Source organism: Dipodomys merriami, unplaced genomic scaffold (assembly GCF_024711535.1).
Source record: "Dipodomys merriami isolate MVZ:Mamm:240054 unplaced genomic scaffold, mDipMer1.0.p SCAF_116, whole genome shotgun sequence".
Taxonomy (NCBI): domain Eukaryota; kingdom Metazoa; phylum Chordata; class Mammalia; order Rodentia; family Heteromyidae; genus Dipodomys; species Dipodomys merriami.
In genome coordinates, this window is record NW_027202449.1 from 286626 (window position 1) to 311436 (window position 24811).

Below are 24811 nucleotides of genomic sequence, written 5' to 3' on the forward strand. Positions count from 1 at the left end.
AAGTGGCGCTGTGGCTCAAGTGGTAGAGCGCTAGCCTTGAGCTGAAAAGCCGAGGGACAGCGCCCAGGCCCAGAGTTCAGGCCCCACGACCGGATTCCCCCAAAAAAAGTCTTATTTGAGACAAGGTCTCACTCTGTAGCAGAGGCTGCCTTTGAACTCATGATCTTCAGTCTCCAGATTGCAGGTATCTGTTTGCAAGGCAGGTAGATCTTTGCTGGGTCAATGGAAACAGTTGTGTCTCCGGGAGCCAGGGGTTCTTCCTGCCTGTTCTCTGTGCTCCCAGAGAGCAGCGAGCAAACAGGAGCCCCGTGGGTCGGGCTGTGGGTCGGGCTGCCCTCCCTCGCTGTGCGGCCTGGGGCCGGTCACTTCCCCAGCCTGCGTCAGGTCACAGCAGCATCGTCCGATGGCTGCCAGGAGAGGCGCGGTGCCCGAGGGCTGTGTAGCCTGTGCCGCGTACCTGTCACTCTGGTCACAGAAGACGTTGGCTGTGGTTCAGACGCCACGGCCGTCCTCCTGCCCCTCCATGTCGCCTGCGCCCCTGGCCATGTCCCTGCCTGCCCGTCCAGCCTCACCCCAGCCTGTCTGCCTCAGGTCACACAGGCCGCCTCCTCCGTGCCCTGCTCTGCCTCAGCCTCCTCTTCCTGGCGGCTCACCTGGTCTTCCAGATCTGTCTGCACACTGTGCCCCGCCTGGACCAGCTCCTAGAGCAAAGCTGTGAGTTGCCACGGGGCAGGGGTGTGTCTGTGTGTCTGTGTCTGTGGCTGGAAGGAGCAGCGTAGCCTCTCAGGCAGACCCTCGGGTCTGCTCGGGAAGGCTGAGCCGACCCCGGCAGGCTCCCGGCCTCACCCATCATGTCTGGCCATGGTTTATGTCCAGCGCAGGTTTTCTGGGGGCTGATCCGGGTCTTGGGCGTCCAGGCTTGAAGGCAGCCTTCGGGCCCCTGCGCCCGGCCCAGCACAGGTCTGCGTGTGGCTGTGCAGCCGGGCGGCTCCAGCACCTTCCTTCCACGTGTGAACCGAGCCTCGGCTCCAGACAAGACGGGGTCTGACGCCAGCCCCTCCCCACACTTCCTCCACACACAGCCCGGCGTCCCGCAATGCCACGCAGGCTGGGGCCCCGCCCTGGGGCTTTGCCCTGCTCGTTAACCACTGAGATGTCTGGGCCTCTCTGCACCCTGAGGTTCAGCCGCGGCTACTTCCAACCCTGCCCTGCTACATCGCCCATCCGGGCCCAGCACCGCTGCCCTGCCCCCCGCCACCGGCCGTCCCCCGGCTAGGCCTCCGTTTCCCCATCAGTGAAGGCCGGAGGGGGGCTAGGCGTCTGAGCCCCTTGCTGTCTTGCTGTCCTGCCTGACCGGTCCCTCACTCTCTGCAGGCAGCCGCTGGGAGAACATCTCTCGACATGTCGGGGTCACAAGGTAAGACCCCGTGGGCTGCCTGGGGCTTCTCAGTCCAAGGGCGGTTCTGGAACCACGATCTGGGGTCCTCGCGGCCAGCCTGTGTGTTCTCGGGGCAGCCGCTCCCCTTCCCGGCCCTGCCCCCCCCCCGTGCTGACCATAGGCCCTCCCTGCCCTCCACAGACTGGACCTGAAGGACATTCCCAACACGCTCCGGCTGGTGGCCCCCGACCTGGGCATCCTCGTGGTCTCTGCGGTCTGCCTGGGTCTCTGCGGGCACCTCACGAGGAAAGCGCGGCAGAGCCGGCACACCCGCGAGCCGGTGAGCGGCGGGACACTGGGCAGAGGCTCGGTGACACTGGGCAGAGGCTCGGTGAGCGGCAGCACTGGGCAGAGGCTTGGTGACACTGGGCAGAGGCTCGGTGAGCAGTGGCACTGGGCAGAGGCTCGGTGACACCGGGCAGAGACTCGGTGAGCGGCGGCACCGGGCAGAGGCAGCTCCCAGGGCTGCTTTAAGCCTCTCTCTTCAAGCGCTCGAGAATAGTCATGGAGGTGCTTATGTGCTGGGTTTGAAGAGGGATGCAGGAGGAAAGGGAGCATTCTGGTCCATTGCTGAGCCCCAACCATGTGGTTACTCTTTTCTTTTTTCTTTTTTGTCAATCCTGGTCTTGAACTCAGGGCCTGAGCTGCTTTGGCTCAAGGCTAGCACTCTACCACGAGCCACACACCGCTTCTGGCTTCTTCTATGCATGCGGTGCTGAGGACGCCATGCATGCGAGGCGAGCACTCTCCCCAAGCCACACTCCCAGCCCGTTATTTACTCGAGACCAGTTCCTGCTAGGAATCCCACCCTGGGCAGAATCAGCCAGGGAGCCATGACTCTGCTTGTGGGAAATGTCGCTCAGGGATTAGCTCAGCTGGAAGGTGGGACAGGTGCCGGTGGCCACAGCAGAGCCACGGCCCTGAGGACCAGGCAGGGCCCAACCTCACTGCTGGGCCACCGAGCCCAGCACCACAGGCACGGGGGCTGTGCCCTGGGTGTGCCCTTGGTGGCCTCTCGCCCTGCCTGTAAGCTGTGCCTCCAGCCCCACCCCAGCCTTGGCCTGCTAGCGTGGTGGCTAGGACTGCCCCAGGATTTACGACAGTCCAGGTGTTCTGGCGCAGGCCCCCGGCCCCAGCGTGCGTTTATCCACAGCTGACGCTTGCTGGGCCTTGCGTTCCGTCCAGAGAGGGGAGGAGGCTGGCGGCGGGCACAGAGCAGGTCAGCAGCCCAGTGGGCCTCACTGCCCGCCACGGGGTGGCCTCGGACGCCCCGACTCTCGGGCGCAGCCCCGATCTTCCCACACCTGCAGTCACACATTTGTCACGGACTTCTCCGGGAGGTTTCCCAGGCCTGGAGTCACGCGTTTGTCACAGGCTTCTTGGCTGTGGGCGAGGGCACACGGCCTAATGTATTCGATCCCAGCGGGCGTGGCCTCAGCCTTGCTGTTCCCGCTGCCTCTATGCTCAGGGCTCCGCCCTCCAGTCTCCAGGTCTGGCCTCCCTCTTCTCTGCCTCTGTGGTCTCCAGGCCTGGCCCCCTGCCTCAGCCCCAGCCTGAGGCCAGACCTGCCGGCTTCCACCCCGACTTCACCGCGGGGCCTGGGCCGCCTGGCGCCGAGCTAGCACACTCAGCCTGGGCACCTGCATCCTCTCTGCGCAGGGCCCAGCTGGGCCTGGGCTGCCAGCCCCCGGCCAGAGCCAGCACAGCTGATGAAGTTCCTGTTCTTTTCCAGCATGTCCTGGCCTTCCCCGGGTTCTGGGAAATAGAAAGTTCTGTTCTGGGAACCCTCTATCAGGGCCAGGGGAGGCGGGTCCCATCGGGTCCAGGTCAGCCCCAAGTAACGGCTGACTTCCTCCTAAGCAGTTGGCCACCTCCATCCTGCTGGCAAGGGCGGGAAGCTGTGCCCCGTGTGTGGCTGCGTTGTCTGAGGGGTGGGGAAGGGCGCAGGCAGAGCAGCTGGGGGCCCCGCAAGCGGCCCCCGGCCCCCAGCTGGGCGGCAAGTCTAAAAATGCCCTGTAAACTACAGTGCACGTGGCACCCACGCCCGATGCATGTGCAGTGCGCACAGCCCGCTACTCCCCTCCGTCCTCCTAAAAATGCCCATCTAGGAGCTGCTTTGGGGACAGATTCGAGAATCTGTGGCTGCCCTGTCTCCTGGGGCTAGCCTGCATGGTTGTGTGTGCCAGGTCTTGGCAGGGCAGTGGCCGGTGGGCTGGGCCAAGCACCCCCGGGAAGGCCCGCAAGGCAGAGCTGGAATGAGGAAGGAGGCTGTGCGGCTGACTTCCGGTGGAAGACAGCGGGCTGGTGCTTGGGGCGGTTGTAGGCCCAGTGATTTTGTAGGGGCAGGTGAGGTGGGGCAGAGGACCACACGCCTGACCCCCCTCTCCTGACCCCCACCCCTGACCCCTCCCCTTCCCTCCCCTCCCCGCCCCTGATGACCCTCACCGCCCTCCCTTGACCGTCCTCCCCTCCCCACCCCTGATGACCCTCGCGGCCCTCCCCTGGCCGCCCTCCCCTGACCGCCCTCCCGCCCCTCCCCTGACACCAGCAGGACACTGAGGAGGCGGAGGGGGACGGTGAGCCCCCGGCAGGCCCACAGGAGGCCTCTGCAGCGGGACCCAGGCGCAGGCTGTGGCTCGCCCCCCGGTTCTGGGTCACCGCGCACTGGCTGTTGGTGGCCGCCGGGCGGATGCTGGCCATCACACTGCTGGCGCTGGCAGGTACCTGAGGGGCGGGCGGGGGCGGGGATCCCGGGCTGGCCAGCGCTGGGGCCGCTCCCTGCGCTCCCTCCCCGCCGGCCGTTGGCTGGTGGACGCCAGCGTACCTCGCCTCTGCCCTGCAGGGATCGCCCAACCCTCGGCCTTCTCTAGCGTCTACCTGCTGCTCTTCCTGTCCATCTGCACCTGGTGGGCCTGCCACTTTCCCATCAGCCCCCTGGGCTTCAGCGCGCTCTGCGTCATGGTGAGCTGCTTCAGCGCCGGCCATCTCCTCTGCCTCTACTGCTACCAGATGCCCATTGCACAGGCTCTCCTCCCGCCGGACGGCCTCTGTGCCAGGTGAGGGCTCCCGAACCGCCTCGGTCCTGCCCTGGCCTGTCTGAGTCTTGGCTGCACCATCTCTGGGCCTGTGGTCAGTGACATGCCCTCTCTGGGCAGGTTGTTCGGTCTCAAGGACTTTGTGGGTCCCACCAACTGCTCCAGTCCCAATGCCCTGGTGCTGAACACCAGCCACGACTGGCCGGACTATGTGAGCCCCGGCATCCTGCTGCTGCTCTACTACACGGTCACCTCGCTCCTGAAGCTTCGTCAGCGTCGCCCCTTGGACCAGGTGAGCACCTCTTACCCCACCTCGCATGCCGGGGTCTGTGCAGCCTGCTGGAGGTGTGGGCTGAGCTCGGGGCCATGACTTGCAGAGGAAGGAAGTGGCCAGCGAGGATGAGCAACATGAGCTGGAGCTGGATCAGCTGGAGCGGGGGACCCAGGGCCAGCCCGGCGCTGCCGCTGGAGATGGGGAGGCCACGCAGGTGAGCAAGTGGCCAAGCGGGTGTGCCGGCCACCTGCGGCGGCCCGCTCACCCACCTCTCCTCACAGTGCCCAGTGCCCACGTCCACGGGGCCCGACACCAGCAGCTGCATTGTGCATGACCTGACCGGCCAGAGCCCCATCCGGCAGCGACCCAGTGAGTAGGCGCTCTTGAAGCCAGGGTGTCTGGATCCCCCTCCACCTGTGGGCAGGGCTGGTGCTGCCCCCCAGTGGCCGCCAGGTCCTCTGCACTCTCTAGCCTTCCCATGCTGTGCCCTCGAGGCCATCTGCAGCCATGTAGCTGCTCCCGGCACACTGGGGGGGGGGGGTCTCCAGCATCCCCTGGACCACGGCACGCGCTGGGGGTCTCCAGCATCCCCTGGACCACGGCACGCGCTGGGGGTCTCCAGCATCCCCTGGACCACGGCACGCGCTGGGGGTCTCCAGCATCCCCTGGACCACGGCACGCGCTGGGGGTCTCCAGCATCCCCTGGACCACGGCACGCGCTGGGGGTCTCCAGCATCCCCTGGACCACGGCACGCGCTGGGGGTCTCCAGCATCCCCTGGACCACGGCACGCGCTGGGGGTCTCCAGCATCCCCTGGACCACGGCACGCGCTGGGGGTCTCCAGCATCCCCTGGACCACGTGGCCCCGGGAGAAGCAGCTGCGGGAGGCTGTTCCCCACAGTGCCGTGGAGAGGGCTGGGAACGGTGCCTGGGTTTCTTTCCTCACTGTGAGCTTTGTTCTCTGTTGTGGGATTTGTCCCCTGTTGAAGTGTACGTGGTCACGGGCCCTCCGTGGGAAGGGGGTAGGATGGTCCTGTGTATCCTGGCCCTTCAGGGCCTTGTAAAGCGCGGGCAGCAGGGCTGTTTCCTGCTCCGTGCTCCGCCCTGGCCGTGCGCTGGGCCACACTGCTCGCAGGCAGCACCGTGGGGCCTCGTGGGCTGTGGGAGTAGACCCCCAGGTGCCAGCCTCTGCCCCGCCCCTAGTGCACCCCAGGCTGGCTCAGCCGAGAGAGACGTCACCGCTGCACGGCCTGGGCCACCTCATCATGAACCAGAGCTACGTGTGCGCCCTCATCGCCATGATGGTGAGAGGGGGAGCCTGGGGCTCCCCGAGGTCCCCCGAGGCTCCCCGAGGTCCCCTGAGGTTCCCGAGGGACGGTGCGCTGAGAGGGGCCGGGGCGGGGCTGGAGACAGGCCCAGCATCCGTCCAGCAGACAGGGGCTCCGACTGCTGCACAGGGAGCTGCCTGTGTGTGTGTGCGTGTGTGTGTGCACACGTGTGTGCGTGCGTGCCTCACTAGGACCTGTCTGCGTTGGTGGGCCGGGGATCTGGACTGGGCACCCTAGGCAGCCCCTGCCCATGCCCTTCCGCCCAGGTGTGGAGCATCACCTACCACAGCTGGCTGACCTTTGTGCTGCTGCTCTGGGCCTGCCTCATCTGGACGGTGCGCAGCCGTCAACAGCTGGCCATGCTGTGCGCGCCCTTCCTCCTGCTCTACGGGCTGACGCTCTGCTGCCTGCGCTACGTGTGGGCCATGAAGCTGCGTCCCGAGCTGCCCACCACCCTGGGCCCCGTCAGCCTCCACCAGCTGGGGCTGCAGGACACTCGCTACCCCTGCCTGGACCTCGGCGCCATGGTACGTACGTCGCTACGTCGGATGGTGCGCCTGAGGTGAGGTCTGCTCCTGACCTGCTCGCTCGGTTGGGTAGAAACTCCAGGCGAGTAAGCTGTGTCCGGCAGTCACCTGTGGTACAGCGTCCTGGCCAGGCCCCATGGCCACGCAGACATTGGTGCTGTGTGCTGAATGTTGCTGCGCTCTGGGGGCCAGCCCTGTCCTCTGGGATGTAGTACCGTGTGCATCACAGCCTGTGTGCTACCCCGGTCTCTGGCACTTGTGCCAGGTCAGGGTGTCCAGGCCACCTGGAGAGGGATGTCCCCAGGAAAGACAGGAGAATACCAGCGCCTTTGTGTCTGCCACCAGGCCCACTGACTATAATAATTCCATTGTGAGACTCGGGAGCCTCTCTGCACACTTAGGAGTGTTTTAATGTGCATGTGTGTGCGTCTGTGTGATGAAACTGAATGTGAGAACCTGCAACCTCATGTGCATCATTTCGTGTGAGCACGTGCTCATCTGTATGAGTGTGTCAGACATGACCGTGTATGTGCCTGTCCCCATGAGGACCCATGTGTGAGTGTGTAGAGAGGTGACTGGGTGAGCGAGGTCCTCTGTGGTGCCGGGTCGCTGGGCCGGGCTCTTGGGTGAGGCCTGGGTCCTGGAAGCCCCCTGTACTTGTTGCAGCTGCTCTACATGCTGACCTTCTGGCTCCTGCTGCGCCAGTTTGTGAAGGAGAAGCTGCTGAAGAGGGCAAAGCCGGCCGCCGCGCTGTTGGAGGTCACGGTGGCCGACACAGGTGAGAGGCGGGCCGAGGCGGGTGGCCGGCACGGGCCCCTGGTCGCCCGAGACCATCCTCTCCGTCCGGCCCGGCCCCCAGAGCCCACGCGGATGCAGGTACTGCTCCGGAGCCTGGGGGAGCTGGTCACGGGCATCTACGCCAAGTACTGGATCTACGTGTGCGCCGGCATGTTCATCGTGGTCAGCTTCGCCGGCCGCCTGGTGGTCTACAAGATCGTCTACATGTTCCTCTTCCTCCTGTGCCTCACCTTGTTCCAGGTGCCTGGAGGGCCGCACCGGCCGGCGGGGGGCTGAGGTGCAGCCCCCCACGCCCGGCTCACAGCCCCCCGCCCGCAGGTCTACTACAGCCTGTGGCGGAAGCTGCTGCGCGTGTTCTGGTGGCTCGTGGTGGCCTACACCATGCTGGTGCTCATCGCCGTGTACACCTTCCAGTTCCAGGACTTCCCCGCTTACTGGCGCAACCTGACCGGCTTCACGGATGAGCAGTGGGTCCAGGCCCCGGCACGCCCGCGCCCTTCCGCCCGCCGCGGCCGCGGCGGACCCTGGGTCCGGCTGGCCGGGGCACTGACGGGCCTCTCCCGCCAGGCTGGGGGACCTGGGCCTGGAGCAGTTCAGTGTGTCGGAGCTCTTCTCCAGCATCCTCATCCCCGGCTTCTTCCTGCTGGCCTGCATCCTGCAGCTGCACTACTTTCACCGGCCCTTCATGCAGCTCACCGACCTGGAGCATGTGTCCCCGCCCGGCACCCGGCGCGCACGCTGGGCCCGCAGGTGCGGTCCCGGGCCACGAGGGAGGTTCAGAGCCTGACCGTGGCTTCTGCCTTCCACATGGCCCTGTGGGGGTCAGGGGCATTAGATGGCGTGGGCCGGGTGCGGGGCCCGGGCTCAGGGACCACTCGGTCTAGGCAAAGGCCCCGCCACGTCCGGGGCCCATGCAGCCATCCTGGCCACCGCGTGGGGAGCTCGGCGGGGCATGTGGAGGAGGAGGAGGCTGGGGCAGGCCGGCAGTGACCGCTGGCTCTGGACTCTTGTCCAGGCAGGATACCGTGAGTGAGACCCCTCTGCTGCAGCAGGAAGAGGAGCTGGCCTTCAGGGAGGATGGCCCCCTCCACACCTCACAGGCCGCTGAGGGTGAGGGAGCCGCCGCCAGCCCGAGCCCTGGCCTGGGTCTCCGGTGCCAATCCTGCTGTGGGCCTGGAGGCTGGTCTCCCTCACTGTCCTCCCCCTTCCCCTCATGCCCCCCACCGTCCCTCCCTCCCCCTGACAGTCCCCCTCCCCCCTCACCGTCCCTCCCTCCCCCTAACCGTCCCCTCCCCCCTCACTGTCCCTCCCTCCCCCTCACTGTCCCTCCTCCCCCCTCACAATCTCCCCTCCCCCTCACCATCCCTCCCCCTCACCATCCCCCCATCCCCCTCATGCCCCCTCACTTCCTGCAACAGGTTCAGTCAGCAAGTGGGGCCTGGTGGCCGAGCGGCTGCTGGACCTTGCGGCCAGCTTCTCGGATGCCCTCTCTCGCGTGCAAGTGTTCGTGCGCCGTCTGCTGGAGCTGCACGTCTTCAAGCTGGTGGCCCTGTACACCGTCTGGGTGGCCCTGCGGGAGGTGAGCGCGGGTGGCCGGGCATCCCTCGAGTCGCGCCCTGGGTGCTGCTGGCCCCCGCTGCCCGCCGCCTCCCCCCACGCAGGTGTCGGTGATGAACCTGCTGCTGGTGGTGCTGTGGGCCTTCGCCACGCCCTACCCCCGCTTCCGGCCCATGGCCTCCTGCCTGTCCACCGTGTGGACCTGCATCATCATCGTGTGCAAGATGCTCTACCAGCTCAAGGTCGTCAGCCCCCACGAGTATTCCAGCAACTGCAGCCAGGTGCGGGCTCTCGGGGGAGGGGTCCACCCTGCCCGTGGGGCCTGGACCGTGAGCGCAGTGGAAGGAAGGGACCGACCTCGGGGCCAGGCCTGGGGCCGGGAAAGGCGCTCCCTCGGCCCCATCCGGGGCTTCCTCTGCTCCACTGTCCTCCTCTTCCCGGGCATCTCTCTTCCCCCCGGCGCTGGCTGTTTCCCAAACGTCCAGCTCCCTGTGAGGGTGGCTCCGGCTGCCAGTCCTGTCCGCCTGACCGGGTCAGCTGCTGTGTCTGCCTGGCGCTGATCTGGGAAGCGCTGGCGACCCCAGAGCGAGCGCTGACGCCCACCCCTCTCCAACAGCCCCTCCCCAACAGCACCAACCTGCTGGCCGCGGAGATCAAGCAGTCCTTGCTGTACCGCGGGCCCGTTGACCCGGCCAATTGGTTTGGGGTGCGGAAGGGCTTCCCCAACCTGGGCTACATCCAGGTGAGCTGAGGGGTCGGCAGCCAGGCGGTCCGCCCCGGAGACTTCCCGAGGGTCCCCGTGACAGCTGCTGAACCCCTTCCCCTGCAGAACCACCTGCAGGTGCTGCTGCTGCTCGTGTTTGAGGCCATGGTGTACCGGCGCCAGGAACATTACCGCCGGCAGCACCAGCAGGTCCCGCTGCCCGCCCAGGCCGTGTGTGCCGACGGCAGCCGCCAGCAGCTGGACCAGGACCTGCTCAGCTGCCTCAAGTACTTCATCAACTTCTTCTTCTACAAGTTTGGGCTGGAGGTGAGACGGAGCGTCCACGCCTCGTTCCCCTGCGGGGCATGTGACTCGCAGGCCAAGGGGCCGCGTGGGCACGGGCTGCGCTGGGAGGCCTCGAGGGGGCTCCCCAGGACGGAAGCGAGGCCGTGGTGCCCAGGGAGGCGAGGGAGGCTGGGCCTTCCCATCAGGGGCCGGGTGAGGCTGTCCAGTGTCTTAGAGCCCACTGCCTGAGCCTGCTTGCTCCAAGCGTGGTGGAGACACATCTAGCTTTGACAGCCCTGGGAGAGCAGGTCGGGTCCTCCCAAGCCGGGGTGTGGGCCCCCAGGGTGCCCTGCACGAGACGGGAGCTGCTCCCGGCGTGCATCTCTGGGGGTCCTCACAAGCCGGGGGCCCTGCATCACGCCCCTCTGCGTCTCCCCTCTTCCGTCCAGATCTGCTTCCTCATGTCGGTGAATGTGATCGGTCAGCGCATGGACTTCATGGTCATCCTGCACGGCTGCTGGCTGGTGACCATCCTGACCCGCCGGCGCCGGGGGGCCATCGCCCGCCTCTGGCCCAACTACTGCCTGTTCCTCACCCTCTTCCTGCTCTACCAGTACCTGCTGTGCCTGGGCATGCCCCCCGCCCTGTGCGTCGGTGAGCAGGCCGTGGCTGGGGGCGGGGAGTGCCTCCGCCTGTCCAGGCGTGTGAGGCAGTGTGGGCTGCATGTGTGTGTCGTCTGTCTGCACGGAGGTCTGTTCCCCTCCACCAGCCTCATCTTAGCTTGGTCCTCCAGGCCCACGCCAGGCAGCACGTGCGCTCACGCCACCCTTCGGTGTCCTCTGGGCCGTTGTTGGCTGTGCCCCAGCATAGGTCACTCTGGGACAGGGCCTGGCCGCTTGGAGGTCTCCTTGCCTCTGGTTCTCATCGTCATCTCCTCCCCCTCCCCCTCCCCCTCCCCCCTCCCCCTCCCCCCTTCCCCTCCTCCCCCTCCCCCTCCCCCTCCTCCCCCTCCTCCCCCTCCCCCTCCTCCTCCTTCCCCTCCTCCCCCTCCCCCTCCCCCTCCCCCCTCCCCCTCCCCCTTCCCCTCCTTCCCCTCCCCTCCCCCTCCCCCTCCTCCCCCTCCTCCCCCTCCCCCTCCCCCTCCCCCCTCCCCCCTCCCCCTCCCCTCCTCCCCCTCCTCCCCCTCCCCCTTCCCCTCCTCCCCCTCCCCCTCCTCCCCCTTCCCCTCCTCCCCCTCCCCCTCCCCCTCCTCCCCCTCCTCCTCCTCCTCCTCTTCTTTTTGGTGCTAGTCCTGGGGCTTGAACTTGGGGCCTGGGCACTGTCCCTGATCTTCATGCTCAATGCAAGCGCTCTACCCCTTGAGCCACAGCACCACTTCCAGTTTTCTAGTGGTTTATTAGGGAGAAGAGGCTCACAGACTTTGCTGCCTGGGCTGGCTTTGACCTGAGATCCTCAGCTCTCAGCCTCCTGAGTAGCTAGGATGACAGGCATGAGCCACCTGCCCCCGGCTGTGGACCTGTTTTTTTAACAGAAAGTGTCAGAGTTGTGGGCTGTGGGCTCCCAGGTGCTCTTCACCCCGTGTCCCTTCGTGCCAGCCGCGTCCACAGCCCAGCAATGATGCCAGGAGGGAGGGAAGGCCGTGCGAGGCTCCCGACTGGGCAGTGAAGCGCTCGGCACGTGCCATCTCCGGCCCTGCGCTGCGGCCTGTCCCCTGTGCCGTCTGTAGGGACTCCTCGGCTCCCTGGGGAGCTCTGGACGGCTTTTTTAGTGCCGTCCCTGTGGACCCCAATAAGGTGCCCCCTTGGCCGCGCCAGGCACCCCTGCCAGCTCCGCTCCACGCAGGTGGCCACGGCCTCCACCGGGGTCGAGCTGGGTCCCAGGCTGTCCCCCTGCAGCTATTACTTTTCCCCTTGTTGGTTAGGCCTGTTGTGGAGGGGACACTGGAGACTGGGCTGAAGTCCTTTTTCTCCTCTGACATTGCCCACTAGACTTACTCAGGCGTTTGGACCCAGGCAGGCCGGGGGGGGGGGGGAGGGCACTCCAGCACAATTGCTGTGTTCTGTCACTCCATCTTGTGGCTTTGGCCTCGGGTCCTGGGCCATCCCGACGCTCCTCCGTCCCACAGACTACCCGTGGCGCTGGAGCCAGGCCATCCCCATGAACTCCGCCCTCATCAAGTGGCTGTACCTGCCTGACTTCTTCAGAGCCCCCAACTCCACCAATCTCATCAGTGAGTGACCCCAGCACAGCGCCCGTCCACCTGGGGCTACCACAGGATGGGGGGGGCAGGACGCAGGGCCTGCGCTGGCGGGCTTCTTGTGGAGGGTGGGCTCCGAGCACAGTCAGATGGAGCTGGGCTGGGCCGGCTCACCCACACAGGCGTGCGCCCCGTGTGTGTGCCGTGCTCTAGCAAGCACGCAGACGCGGTGCGTGCACACGTCCCTCCCCACACAGAGGCCGCTCGGGGGACCCCCAGGCAGACGCGGGCCCTGTGTCCTGTCCTGTGGCTCCCGCCGACGGCCGCCCCACGTCCCCCAGGTGACTTCCTCCTGCTGCTCTGCGCATCCCAGCAGTGGCAGGTGTTCGCGGCCGAGCGCACCGAGGAGTGGCAGGGCATGGCTGGGCGCAACACCGACCAGCTGCCGCTGCTGCAGGGGGAGCCCAACCCCGTGCCCAACTTCATCCACTGCAGGTGGGTGCCGGGCCCTTCGGGAGGGGCGGCCGGGGTGCCGGGCGGCCTCTGACAGCTCTGTCCGCAGGTCCTACCTGGACATGCTGAAGGTGGCCGTGTTCCGCTACCTCTTCTGGTTGGTGCTCGTGGTGGTGTTTGTCACGGGGGCCACCCGCATCAGCATCTTCGGGATGGGCTACCTGCTGGCCTGCTTCTACCTGCTGCTCTTCGGGACCACGCTGCTGCAGAAGGACACGCGGGCCCAGCTCGTGCTGTGGGACTGCCTCATCCTGTACAATGTCACGGTCATCATCTCCAAGAACATGCTCTCAGTGAGTGCCGCCCGCCCCGGCCCCTTCCCCCGAGTCCCACCCCAGGAGCCAGGCGTGACTCCTCTCCCGCCCGCCCGCCCGCCCCCAGCTCCTGTCCTGTGTCTTTGTGGAGCAAATGCAGAGCGCCTTCTGCTGGGTGATCCAGCTTTTCAGCCTGGTGTGCACCGTCAAAGGCTACTACGACCGTGAGTGGGTGAGGCCCGCGGGCCGGCGGAGGGGCACGGGGACCCCGGGCGCCTCTGGCCCTGACCCTGCCCACGCCGGCTCCTCCCCCACAGCCAAAGAGGTGATGAGCAGGGACAGGGACTGTCTGCTGCCCGTGGAGGAGGCGGGCATCCTCTGGGACAGCGTCTGCTTCTTCTTCCTGCTGCTTCAGCGCCGCGTGTTCCTCAGTCACTACTTCCAGCACGTCAGCGTGGACCTGCAGGCCACGGCCCTGCAGGCCTCCAGGTCGGCCAGGCCCTGGCCCCGGGCTCCCGTGGAGTAGCATCTCCACTCCCTGAGAGGGAGCTGCAGGGCCCTTGGCCCGCCGGCTCCACCACATGCTGATCCCAACGGAAGGGACTTTGCTGGGCCACGGCCCCCATAAGGTGTCACAGGGGAGCCAGCTCACCGTGCTGAGCTCAGGCTCAGGGCCCGGCCCGGGGTGTGAGCACCCACACCCCCCGGGCAGGCTTTGTGCCTAGGAGAATGGAGGGAACAGGAATCTCCCAGAGTGTGCCCCAGGGCCCTTCTGTGGGAGCAGGAGGCCCAAGTGTGCATGCACGGGCAGGGTGGTGGGCCTGGCCAAGCCCACAGGCAGGAGGAGGCCCGTGGGGCCGGACCTGAAGTCTAGGCCTCTCTCTTCCGCAGGGGCTTCGCCCTCTACAATGCGGCCAACCTCAAGAGCATCGACTCCCACCGCAAGACAGAAGAGAAGTCCCTGGCCCAGCTGAAGAGACAGTAGGTGCCCTCGGGGCCGGGCCGCAGCCGCGGGCCGCTGGCAGGCCGCCTGGTGCTCAGCCCTCTCTCCCCCTCGCAGGATGAAGCGCATCCGTGCCAAGCAGGAGAAGTACAGACAGGGCCGCGCGGGCCGCGGCCGACCCCGGTCCCCGGAGGCCGAGGACCCCGGCCAGGAGCCAGGTGGGTGTGGTCTCTGCCCTCCGGAGCCTGCCTGCATGTGTCCCGCATGTGTCCCGCATGTGTCCCGCGTGGCGTCCCCAGGGCTCCCGCCCACCTGTCCTCGTGAGGTGGTCTCCGCCCCAGCGGGCTGCTGGCTGTTGGCCCCGTGCCTGTCTGCCTTCGCTCTGCGCCCGGGCCCAGCCCTGCGTCACGGCACGGCACCCCTGTCAGCGTTGGAGCTCCGTGTTTGTTTCTGTCCCCAGCCCCTCCCGTGGCCTCACGCCTGCCCCACCCCTCCACAGGGCCTGTCAGCCCCGGGGGCTCCTCCCTGCCACGCAGACAATGGTGGCGCCCCTGGCTGGACCACGCCACAGGTACACTGCTGGGCCACTCCGCCCCACTGCCGCCCGCTCTCACCTCACCTCACCTCACGGCTTCTTGTCCCGTCTGGTCTCGTCCTGCTCTGGCCTGCGTCCCGTTCACGCCTTGTCCTCGTGATCCTCCTGCGTGGGGGCCCAGGGGAGATGACACTGGGCAAGACCACGTGGGGGGGGAGCAGGTGAAGGGCACCTGGGCTGGCACGATGGCTTTGCCGTGGCCAGCCCCACGCCAAAAAGGAACCAAGCTCGTCGGTATTTTGCCCAGTCGTGGGGTCCGGCTCTCACCCCCACTCTGTCTGCAGTCATCCACTCCGGGGACTACTTCCTGTTTGAGTCGGATAGTGAGGAGGAAGAGGAGGCCCTGCCCGAGGACCCCAGGCCCTCAGCCCAGAGTGCCTTCCAGGTGCGTGTGCTCTGCCTGAGCCTCCCGTGCCAGGCAGTGGGAAGGTCAGCTCCTCCTGGAGCCTCAGACCCCAGGGGACTCCAGTCTCCTGGAAAGCCACACTGTAGGGAAGGGACCTCCACCGGCTCCCGCTTCTCCTGCCTCCCAAAGTCCCAGCTCTGCCTCCCTAGGTGCCCCCGGCTCAGGAAGGGCTGTGTGCTTGTTGGCCACAGCTGTGTCCTGGCCCGAGTGGCCAGGGCATGCTGGGTCCCGCCGTAGCCCTCGGAGTTTCAAGAAGGTGCAAGCCCCCAACCAGGCGGGCAGCTGCGCCTAATTCCCCTTCCTTGGAACTGGGCTGACTCGGAACCGGCTCACGAGGGTGCTAACTGCTCCGTGGCCCGCAGATGGCGTACCAGGCATGGGTGACCAATGCGCGGACGGTACTCAGGCAGCGGCAGGAGCGGGCAGGGCACCTGCATGCGGGTGAGCTGCGGGGGTAGGGGCTGTGGTAGGGAGCCGCCTGGCCGCCAGCTGCTGACCGGCCCCCGTTCCCAGGAGGCAGCCCCAGCCAGGAAGAGCAGCCGGCGGGGGCCCTGGAGGATGAGGTGGCAGGTAGGTGGACCCACGGGCTGCAGGGCGGGGGGCTGTCCGGGCTGGCCTCCCCTCCAGAGCCCTGCGCCCTCCCTGCAGGCCGGAGCCACATGCTACAGCGCCTGCTGAACACGCTGCAGTTCCTGTGGGTGCTGGGGCAGGCCACGGTGGACGGGCTGACGCGCTGGCTGCTGGCCTTCACGAGACACCACCACACCATGAGTGACGTGCTGCGGGCCGAGCGCTACCTGCTGACGCAGGAGCTCCTGCGGGTGAGCGTCGCCAGGGCAGGGCGGGCTGGTGGGTGGGCCCCGGGTCTGCGGCGCTGAGCACCTCCCTGTGCCCCGCAGGGCGGGGAGGTACACCTGGGCGTGCTGGATCAGCTTTACGTCGAGGAAGCGGAGACCGTCCTGGAGGGCCACGACGGGCCCAGCGCGGCCTCAAGGTGGGTGTAGGGCCCGGGAAGCTGGCGTGCGCCTGTGCCTGGCCACAGGGTATGATGACCCGTCCTCACGCCTCTGCCCTGAGCCTGAGGGCTGGCCACCTGGGACCCTCTCTCCCACAGCGGGCTGGGGCCCGAGGAGCCGCTGAGCAGCATGACGGATGACACGGGAAGCCCCCTGAGCACCGGCTACAACTCCCGCAGCGGCAGCGAAGAAATTGTCTCAGACACGGGGGACCCCGAGGCTGGGGGTCCCCTGCACGGTTCCCAGGAGCTGCTGGCCCATGCCCACACGCGTACGCGCACAGCCAGCGAGCTGCTCCTGGACAGGTGCGCCCCGTGAGGGGCGGGGGGCAGGGAGGCGGCCAGGGACAGGCCGAGGCTTCAGTTGATGGGGTGGTGAAGCCCAGGGGTGGCGGAGCTGGGGGACAAACCTGGGGAGGGAGGGACGCTGGCAGAATAGGGGGGCCTGGGGGGGGTGCCAGGGGAGGGAGGGCCTGAGGGAGGGGGCCTGGGGGGGGGATACTGGCGAGGGGGGATGCCAGGGCAGGAGGGGAGCTGGGGACGGGGTGGCGGGCCCGCCCGGGCCTCCGTGCCCGTGGCCCCCAGCTCTCGGGTCTCGCCAGGCGTCTGCACATCCCGGAGCTGGAGCAGGCAGCGCAGTTCGAGGCCGCGCAGGGCCGGACGCTGCGGCTGCTGCGGGCGCTCTACCAGTGCGTGGCCGCGCACTCAGAGCTGCTCTGCTACTTCATCATCATCCTCAACCACATGGTCACAGCCTCGGCCGCGTCGCTGGTGCTGCCCGTGCTGGTCTTCCTGTGGGCCATGCTGACCATCCCCAGGCCCAGCAAGCGCTTCTGGATGACGGCCATCGTCTTCACGGAGGTGGGGGCTGCGGGGGGCGGGAGGCGGCTGCGGAGGGGGGCCCGGGAGCCTGGCCCCGTGCTGAGCGCCCGGCCCCACAGGTCATGGTGGTCACCAAGTACCTGTTCCAGTTCGGCTTCTTCCCGTGGAACAGCCACACCGTGCTGCGGCGCCACGAGAACAAGCCGTACTTCCCGCCCCGCATCCTGGGCCTGGAGAAGATGGACGGCTACATCAAGTACGACCTGGCGCAGCTCATGGCCCTCTTCTTCCACCGCTCCCAGCTGCTGGTGAGCGCCGGGGCGGAGGTGGTGCTGGCGGGCCCCGGGAGCCCGGGCCGCCGTCTCACCGTCCTCCCTGCTCCGCCCACAGTGCTTCGGCCTCTGGGACCACGAGGAGCACCCCCTCTCCAAGGAGCACGGCAGGAGCAGGGGGCAGGGCCCGGGGGCGGCGGAGAGGCCCGCCGCCCCGCCAGGACCCCAGGCTGAGGTGGGCACAGGCTATCCAGAGGGACCGGGGCTGCCTGCGGCCACCACGAACATCCAGGGAGAAGCGAGCGTTGGAGCCAAAGACGGGAGCCCAGAGGCTCAAGCGGAGCTCAGAGCGCAGGACTCAAGGCACCTGAGCCTGCGCTTCAGAGGGAGGCAGGAGAGCCCCGCCGTCGGTACATTCCCCCCCCCCGGCCCCCGAGGCCCCCCCGCACACAACTCTGGACTAGCCCTCTTCCCGGGAGGGTGGAAACAGCACTGCAGCCCAGCACGGGGAAGAGCAGGGCCATGAGCCTCTGACCTTCCAGGGAAAGAGGCCCTCACGGCTGCCTCCAGGGCCGACCTCTGCGAGGCTCCTTCACGGCCACCCCAAGGGACCCCCCAGGCGGGCAGCACAGGAGAAAGATTATTATAAGGTTCCTTACAGGGGCCATAGCTCCCCAGGACGGGAGCCATATGGCGTCAGCTCCCTTCTAGGTGGACAGCTCTGCGGCAAGCGGCCCGCCCAGGTCTGGGGAAGAGAGGGAGCGGCCAGCTGCATGGCCAGAGGCTCTCAAGTCTGGATGGAGCCGAGGACCAGAGGCCAGATCCTGCGAACATCCTCCACCTCAGCTCCTCCTCCTCAGCTCCTCCTCCACCTCAGCTCCTCCACCTCAGCTCCTCCTCCACCTCAGCTCCTCCTCCACCTCAGCTCCTCCTCCTCAGCTCCTCCTCCACCTCAGCTCCTCCACCTCAGCTCCTCCTCCTCAGCTCCTCCTCCACCTCAGCTCCTCCACCTCAGCTCCTCCTCCACCTCAGCTCCTCCACCACCTCAGCTCCTCCTCCACCTCAGCTCCTCCTCAGACCTCCTCCACCTCAGCTCCTCCACCTCAGCTCCTCCTCCTCAGCTCCTCCTCCTCAGACCTCCTCCACCTCAGCTCCTCCTCCTCAGCTCCTCCTCCTCAGCTCCTCCTCCACCTCAGCTCCTCCTCCTCAGCTCCTCCTCCTCAGCTCCTCCTCCACCTCAGCTCCTCCACCTCAGCTCCTCCTCCACCTCAGCTCCTCCACCACCTCAGCTCCTCCTCCACCTCAGCTCCTCCACCTCAGCTCCTCCACCACCTCAGCTCCTCCTCCACCTCAGCTCCTCCTCCACCTCAGCTCCTCCTCCACCTCAGCTCCTCCTCCACCTCAGCTCCTCCTCCACCTCAGCTCCTCCTCCACCTCAGCTCCTCCTCCACCTCAGCTCCTCCTCCACCTCAGCTCCTCCTCCTCAGCTCCTCCACCTCAGCTCCTCCACCTCAGCTCCTCCTCCACCTCAGCTCCTCCTCCACCTCAGCTCCTCCACCTCAGCTCCTCCACCTCAGCTCCTCCTCCACCTCAGCTCCTCCACCTCAGCTCCTCCTCCACCTCAGCTCCTCCACCTCAGCTCCTCCTCCACCTCAGCTCCTCCTCCTCAGCTCCTCCTCCACCTCAGCTCCTCCACCTCAGCTCCTCCTCCTCAGCTCCTCCTCCACCTCAGCTCCTCCACCTCAGCTCCTCCTCCACCTCAGCCCTCCACCTCAGCTCCTCCTCCACCTCAGCTCCTCCTCCACCTCAGCTCCTCCTCCACCTCAGCTCCTCCTCCTCCTCAGCTCCTCCACCTCAGCTCCTCCACCACCTCAGCTCCTCCACCTCAGCTCCTCCTCCACCTCAGCTCCTCCTCCTCAGCTCCTCCTCCACCTCAGCTCCTCCACCTCAGCTCCTCCTCCTCAGCTCCTCCTCCACCTCAGCTCCTCCACCTCAGCTCCTCCTCCACCTCAGCTCCTCCTCCACCTCAGCTCCTCCTCCACCTCAGCTCCTCCTCCACCTCAGCTCCTCCACCTCAGCTCCTCCTCCTCCAGCTCAGCTCCTCCACCTCAGCTCCTCCACCTCAGCTCCTCCTCCTCCAGCTCAGCTCCTCCACCTCAGCTCCTCCACCTCAGCTCCTCCTCCTCCTTAGCTCCTCCTCCTCAGCTCCTCCTCCACCTCAGCTCCTCCACCTCAGCTCCTCCTCCACCTCAGCTCCTCCACCTCAGCTCCTCCTCCACCTCAGCTCCTCCTCCACCTCAGCTCCTCCACCTCAGCTCCTCCTCCACCTCAGCTCCTCCTCCACCTCAGCTCCTCCTCCACCTCAGCTCCTCCACCTCAGCTCCTCCACCTCAGCTCCTCCACCTCAGCTCCTCCTCCACCTCAGCTCCTCCTCCACCTCAGCTCCTCCACCTCAGCTCCTCCACCACCTCAGCTCCTCCTCCACCTCAGCTCCTCCTCCACCTCAGCTCCTCCTCCACCTCAGCTCCTCCACCTCAGCTCCTCCACCTCAGCTCCTCCTCCACCTCAGCTCCTCCTCCTCCTCCACCTCAGCTCCTCCTCCACCTCAGCTCCTCCTCCACCTCAGCTCCTCCACCTCAGCTCCTCCTCCACCTCAGCTCCTCCACTTCAGCTCCTCCTCCGCCTCAGCTCCTCCTCCGCCTCAGCTCCTCCTCCGCCTCAGCTCCTCCTCCGCCTCAGCTCCTCCTCCACCTCAGCTCCTCCTCCACCTCAGCTCCTCCTCCACCTCAGCTCCTCCACCTCAGCTCCTCCTCCACCTCAGCTCCTCCTCCACCTCAGCTCCTCCACCTCAGCTCCTCCTCCACCTCAGCTCCTCCTCCACCTCAGCTCCTCCACCTCAGCTCCTCCTCCACCTCAGCTCCTCCACCTCAGCTCCTCCACCTCAGCTCCTCCTCCACCTCAGCTCCTCCTCCTCAGCTCCTCCACCTCAGCTCCTCCTCCACCTCAGCTCCTCCACCTCAGCTCCTCCTCCTGCTCAGCTCCTCCAGCTCAGCTCCTCCACCTCAGCTCCTCCTCCACCTCAGCTCCTCCTCCACCTCAGCTCCTCCTCCACCTCAGCTCCTCCTCCACCTCAGCTCCTCCTCCACCTCAGCTCCTCCTCCTCCTCAGCTCCTCCTCAGCTCCTCCTCCACCTCAGCTCCTCCTCCTGCTCAGCTCCTCCAGCTCAGCTCCTCCACCTCAGCTCCTCCTCCACCTCAGCTCCTCCTCCTCAGACCTCCTCCACCTCAGGGCTAACCCCTAGGTGGTGAGCAGAGGGGAGTCACTGTGCTCAGTCTGTGACTGTGCTCAGTCTGTGAAGTGGGGTGATGCCTGCTCCTGGGGTTGTCTGGAGCTGTGGCAGCTCTTGCTGGACTGGGTCAGCACGGCCTCTCCCACAGAGTCTGCCGACAGGGAGGAGGAAGAGGAGACACAGGACACAGGAAGAGAGCAGCCAAGCCTCTGCCGAGAAAGAATGAAGGCAGCTGGGCGCCGGCTGCAGAGCTTCTGCCTGAACCTGTGAGTGAGGGGCGGAGGGCGGAGGGAGGGGAGGAGGAAGCGGGGGCGGGCACTTCGCCGGGGTCACAGCTCCCCGCCCCCAGGGCCCAGAGCGTGTCCCAGCCCCTGTGGCAGTTCTTCCACGACATTCTGCACACCAAGTACCGAGCGGCCACCGACGTGTATGTGCTCATGTTCCTGGCAGACGTGGTCGACTTCATCATCATCGTCTTTGGCTTCTGGGCCTTTGGGGTGAGCCAGCCTGCCCCGTGACTAGGGGTGGAGGGCGCCCCCACTTCCGCTCCCCCTGACCAGAGCTCTCCCCCCACAGAAGCACTCGGCGGCCACGGACATCACGTCCTCACTGTCGGACGACCAGGTGCCCGAGGCCTTCCTGGTCATGCTGCTCATCCAGTTCAGCACCATGGTCATCGACCGCGCCCTCTACCTGCGCAAGACGGTGCTGGGCAAGCTGGCCTTCCAGGTGGTCCTGGTGCTGGCCATCCACCTCTGGATGTTCTTCATCCTGCCGGCTGTCACAGAGAGGTGCGCCTCCCACCCCCGGGGCCCCCTCTGTCCAGGCACAGGGCACTCGCTGTGCGTGGCATTGGTGGGGCTCTGCAGCTCCGCTCTAACCAGGCCTCTGCCCCGCTCCCAGGATGTTCCGCCAGAACGCCGTGGCCCAGCTGTGGTACTTCGTGAAGTGCATCTACTTCGCCCTGTCCGCCTACCAGATTCGGTGCGGCTACCCGACCCGCATCCTTGGCAATTTCCTCACCAAGAAGTACAACCATCTGAACCTCTTCCTCTTCCAGGGGTGAGCGTGGGCTCCCTGGGCATGGCGCAGCGGGAGGGGCCAGGACGGCAGGCCTGTTGCCGTGGGTCCGGGAAGGGCCCACCTGACAGGAAACTGGCCTTGACAGGTTCCGGCTGGTGCCGTTCCTGGTGGAACTGAGGGCAGTCATGGACTGGGTGTGGACGGACACCACCCTGTCCCTGTCCAACTGGATGTGTGTGGAGGACATCTACGCCAACATCTTCATCATCAAGTGCAGCCGGGAGACAGAGAAGGTAGGTGTGGGACTGAGGGCGTGGGATGCGGCCCCAGGGTGCTGGCATCCTGAGAGGAACTTTCTGAAGCTCCTCTGGGCTGGGGCAGGAGGACACTGGGTCTCCTGAGGGGTTCACAGAAGCGCGGGAGGGAGGAGAGCCTGGTGGAGGTGGAGGAGCTTCGGTTCTTCACTACGAGTGCAGTTTGGTGCTTTGGTGTATTGACGCAGCTGTGCACCTACCGCAAATCCAACTTAGGACACTTCCATCACTCCACAAAGCAAGCCTGGTTCTGGCCCCACTACCAGCCACTGTCTGTGCTAGTCCCACAAAAGAACTCTCTGGTCTGCTTCCCGCCTCTGCCCGCCGCCCTCCCAGCAGTTTCCCCACGGCCCGGCCAGTCAGCGCTCCACTCCTTTCCACGCTCAGGAGGTGCTCCCCGGTGTGCCCGACCTCTGGCTGGTCTCTAGGCCGTCTGCACTCCCCCCCCCCCCCCCCCGTGGCAACTGTGAGCCACCGGTGCTCCATCCACGGTCGCAGAGCTGCTGTGGGCCTGTGTGGAAGAACGGCCCGTCTTCAAGTAGCGGCACTGCTCTGGCGCTGCATTCTTACCAACAGGGCCCCTGTTCCTCGGCGGCCACCCTTTAGCCATGAGGCCATGTCTGCCTCCGGCTGTCAGTTCCTAGCAGGAACTCAATAGACGCCAGCCACCAGGGCTCGGCTCAGCTAGGCCACAGCTTCTGCCACGTGTGGTTGCCTCCAGTTTTGCCTGCATTTTGCTCAAGCTCTTGGTGTTCTGTCTGCAACTTCTGCCAAATCCAGGCCACCGTGTGGCTGTCTTGCCGAGGTTTAAACTCAAGCTCTGATCTTGAGTCCACACTTTATACGTGCAGCAAGGGGCACGTGTGTTCTCGGGCATGTGCAGCGTCCCAGTCCTTTGGTTGAAGAGTCCATTCCTGCTGAACGCTCCCAGCACCTCATCCAGGGCCCCATGACCACATCGGGGTTTGTTTCTGCACTTCAGGTCGGTTCAGCGACCTGTATGTCTGTCCTGCGCCAACACTATGGGTTTGTGCAGATGCTGCCTTGTGATTTAGACCAGAGGCCTGTGAGGGGTGGGAGTGACCTGCGTCTCCCCTAGAAATACCCACAGTGTGACCTGTGTCTCCCCTAGAAATACCTGCAGTGTGACCTGCGTCTCCCCTAGAAATACCCGCAGTGTGACCTGCGTCTCCCCTAGAAATACCCGCAGTGTGACCTGCGTCTCCCCTAGAAATACCCACGTGACCTGCGTCTCCCCTAGAAATACCCGCAGTGTGACCTGCGTCTCCCCTAGAAATACCCGCAGCCCAAAGGGCAGAAGAAGAAGAAGATCGTCAAGTACGGCATGGGCGGCCTCATCATCATCTTCCTCATCGCCATCATCTGGTTCCCGCTGCTCTTCATGTCTCTGGTGCGCTCTGTGGTGGGCGTGGTCAACCAGCCCATCGATGTCACCGTCACCCTCAAGCTGGGGGGCTACGAGGTGGGTGGTTCCCAGCCCGGTCAGCTCCCCGCCTGGGAGACAGAGTAAGGCTGTCCCCAGGCCACTTGTGCACAAACCCTCATGTGGGCCACCCCCACCATATAGAGCCCCCATGTGCAGACCCCCGTGTGGCCCATGTGCACAGCCCCCCCACCCCGCGTGGCCCGTGTGCAGCCCCCGTACACAGCTCCCCCCACCCCGCGTGGCCCCCTGTGCACAGCCCCCCCACCCCGCATGGCCCCCTGTGCACAGCCCCCCCACCCCACGTGGCCCCCTGTGCACAGCCCCCCCACCCCACATGGCCCCCTGTGCACAGCTCCCCCCACCCCACATGGCCCGTGTGCACAGCCCCCCCACCCCACATGGCCCGTGTGCACAGCCCCCCCACCCCACATGGCCCGTGTGCACAGCCCCCCCCACCCCGCGTGGCCCCTGTGCACAGCCCCCCCACCCCGCATGGCCCCTGTGCACAGCCCCCCCACCCCATGTGGCCCCTGTGCACAGCCCCCCCCCACCCCGCATGGCCCCTGTGCACAGCCCCCCCACCCCGCATGGCCCCTGTGCACAGCCCCCCCCCCACCCCGCATGGCCCCTGTGCACAGCCCCCCCCACCCCGCATGGCCCCTGTGCACAGCCCCCCCCCACCCCGCGTGGCCCCTGTGCACAGCCCCCCCCCCACCCCGCGTGGCCCCTGTGCACAGCCCCCCCCCCCCACGTGGCCCCTGTGCACAGCCCCCCCACCCCGCATGGCCCCTGTGCACAGCCCCCCCCACCCCGCATGGCCCCTGTGCACAGCCCCCCCCACCCCATGTGGCCCCTGTGCACAGCCCCCCCCACCCCATGTGGCCCCTGTGCACAGCCCCCCCACCCCGCGTGGCCCCTGTGCACAGCCCCCCCCCCACCCCGCATGGCCCCTGTGCACAGCCCCCCCCCCACCCCGCATGGCCCCTGTGCACAGCCCCCCCACCCCGCGTGGCCCGTGTACAGCCCCCGTGCACAGCTCTCCGCATTGCCCCCCCAGCCCCTGTTCACCATGAGCGCCCAGCAGCCCTCCATCGTGCCCTTCACGCCCCAGGCTTATGAGGAGCTGTGCCGACAATTTGACGCCCACCCGGTGAGTGGCCCCTACGTGGCCTCCACTGGGCGGGGCGGGCGGTGGCCTGGTGGGGGGCCGCATCCCCCACTGAGGGCCCCCGCCCCGCCGCAGCTGGCCATGCAGTTCATCAGCCAGTACAGCCCTGAGGACATCGTCACGGCGCAGATCGAGGGCAGCTCGGGGGCGCTGTGGCGCATCAGCCCGCCCAGCCGCGACCAGATGAGACGAGAGCTGTACAACGGCACAGCCGACATCACGCTGCGCTTCACCTGGAACTTCCAGAGGTAGGCCCCGACCCGGGACCCGGGCGCCGCGCGGGCCACGCGGGCGCGTGCAGCGGCTCAGCCGTGCCCTCGCCTCAGGGACCTGGCCAAGGGTGGCTCCGTGGAGTACACCAACGAGAAGCATACCCTGGAGCTGGCCCCCAACAGCACAGAGCGCCAGCAGCTGGCCCGCCTGCTGGACGGCACGTCTGACCACTCCGTGTGAGTGAGGGCGGGCCCTGCGGGCTGGTGGGGGCTGGGGGCTGAGCTGGCCCTGACCTGCCGGCCCCACCACAGGGTCATCCCCCACCTTTTCCCCAAATACATCCGGGCCCCCAATGGGCCAGAAGCCAACCCCGTGAAGCAGCTGCAGCCAAGTGA

The 24811-nt window shown here is 66.8% G+C and overlaps 1 protein-coding gene across 1 annotated transcript in view; it reads left to right on the plus strand.

The window, feature by feature from the left end:
* Positions 1 to 24811, plus strand: part of LOC138822832 (piezo-type mechanosensitive ion channel component 1-like) — a 59183-nt gene that overhangs the window by 33654 nt on the left and 718 nt on the right. The window contains exons 3-49 of the mRNA XM_070015770.1: positions 592 to 714; positions 1375 to 1417; positions 1580 to 1718; positions 3990 to 4158; positions 4281 to 4494; positions 4594 to 4765; positions 4851 to 4961; positions 5029 to 5116; positions 5951 to 6051; positions 6342 to 6602; positions 7269 to 7380; positions 7462 to 7640; positions 7719 to 7867; positions 7968 to 8150; positions 8416 to 8510; positions 8819 to 8979; positions 9062 to 9238; positions 9574 to 9699; positions 9787 to 9987; positions 10395 to 10599; positions 12071 to 12175; positions 12484 to 12637; positions 12705 to 12948; positions 13037 to 13133; positions 13227 to 13398; positions 13801 to 13890; positions 13970 to 14070; positions 14352 to 14423; positions 14732 to 14832; positions 15216 to 15294; positions 15367 to 15423; positions 15502 to 15674; positions 15753 to 15847; positions 15968 to 16174; positions 16471 to 16729; positions 16810 to 16998; positions 17081 to 17372; positions 20400 to 20517; positions 20601 to 20748; positions 20828 to 21042; positions 21155 to 21313; positions 21420 to 21567; positions 22883 to 23071; positions 24093 to 24185; positions 24279 to 24451; positions 24530 to 24652; positions 24728 to 24807. Coding sequence (XP_069871871.1) covers positions 592 to 714; positions 1375 to 1417; positions 1580 to 1718; positions 3990 to 4158; positions 4281 to 4494; positions 4594 to 4765; positions 4851 to 4961; positions 5029 to 5116; positions 5951 to 6051; positions 6342 to 6602; positions 7269 to 7380; positions 7462 to 7640; positions 7719 to 7867; positions 7968 to 8150; positions 8416 to 8510; positions 8819 to 8979; positions 9062 to 9238; positions 9574 to 9699; positions 9787 to 9987; positions 10395 to 10599; positions 12071 to 12175; positions 12484 to 12637; positions 12705 to 12948; positions 13037 to 13133; positions 13227 to 13398; positions 13801 to 13890; positions 13970 to 14070; positions 14352 to 14423; positions 14732 to 14832; positions 15216 to 15294; positions 15367 to 15423; positions 15502 to 15674; positions 15753 to 15847; positions 15968 to 16174; positions 16471 to 16729; positions 16810 to 16998; positions 17081 to 17372; positions 20400 to 20517; positions 20601 to 20748; positions 20828 to 21042; positions 21155 to 21313; positions 21420 to 21567; positions 22883 to 23071; positions 24093 to 24185; positions 24279 to 24451; positions 24530 to 24652; positions 24728 to 24807 — 6942 coding nt within the window. The remainder of the gene's footprint in view (positions 1 to 591; positions 715 to 1374; positions 1418 to 1579; positions 1719 to 3989; positions 4159 to 4280; positions 4495 to 4593; positions 4766 to 4850; positions 4962 to 5028; positions 5117 to 5950; positions 6052 to 6341; positions 6603 to 7268; positions 7381 to 7461; positions 7641 to 7718; positions 7868 to 7967; positions 8151 to 8415; positions 8511 to 8818; positions 8980 to 9061; positions 9239 to 9573; positions 9700 to 9786; positions 9988 to 10394; positions 10600 to 12070; positions 12176 to 12483; positions 12638 to 12704; positions 12949 to 13036; positions 13134 to 13226; positions 13399 to 13800; positions 13891 to 13969; positions 14071 to 14351; positions 14424 to 14731; positions 14833 to 15215; positions 15295 to 15366; positions 15424 to 15501; positions 15675 to 15752; positions 15848 to 15967; positions 16175 to 16470; positions 16730 to 16809; positions 16999 to 17080; positions 17373 to 20399; positions 20518 to 20600; positions 20749 to 20827; positions 21043 to 21154; positions 21314 to 21419; positions 21568 to 22882; positions 23072 to 24092; positions 24186 to 24278; positions 24452 to 24529; positions 24653 to 24727; positions 24808 to 24811) is intronic.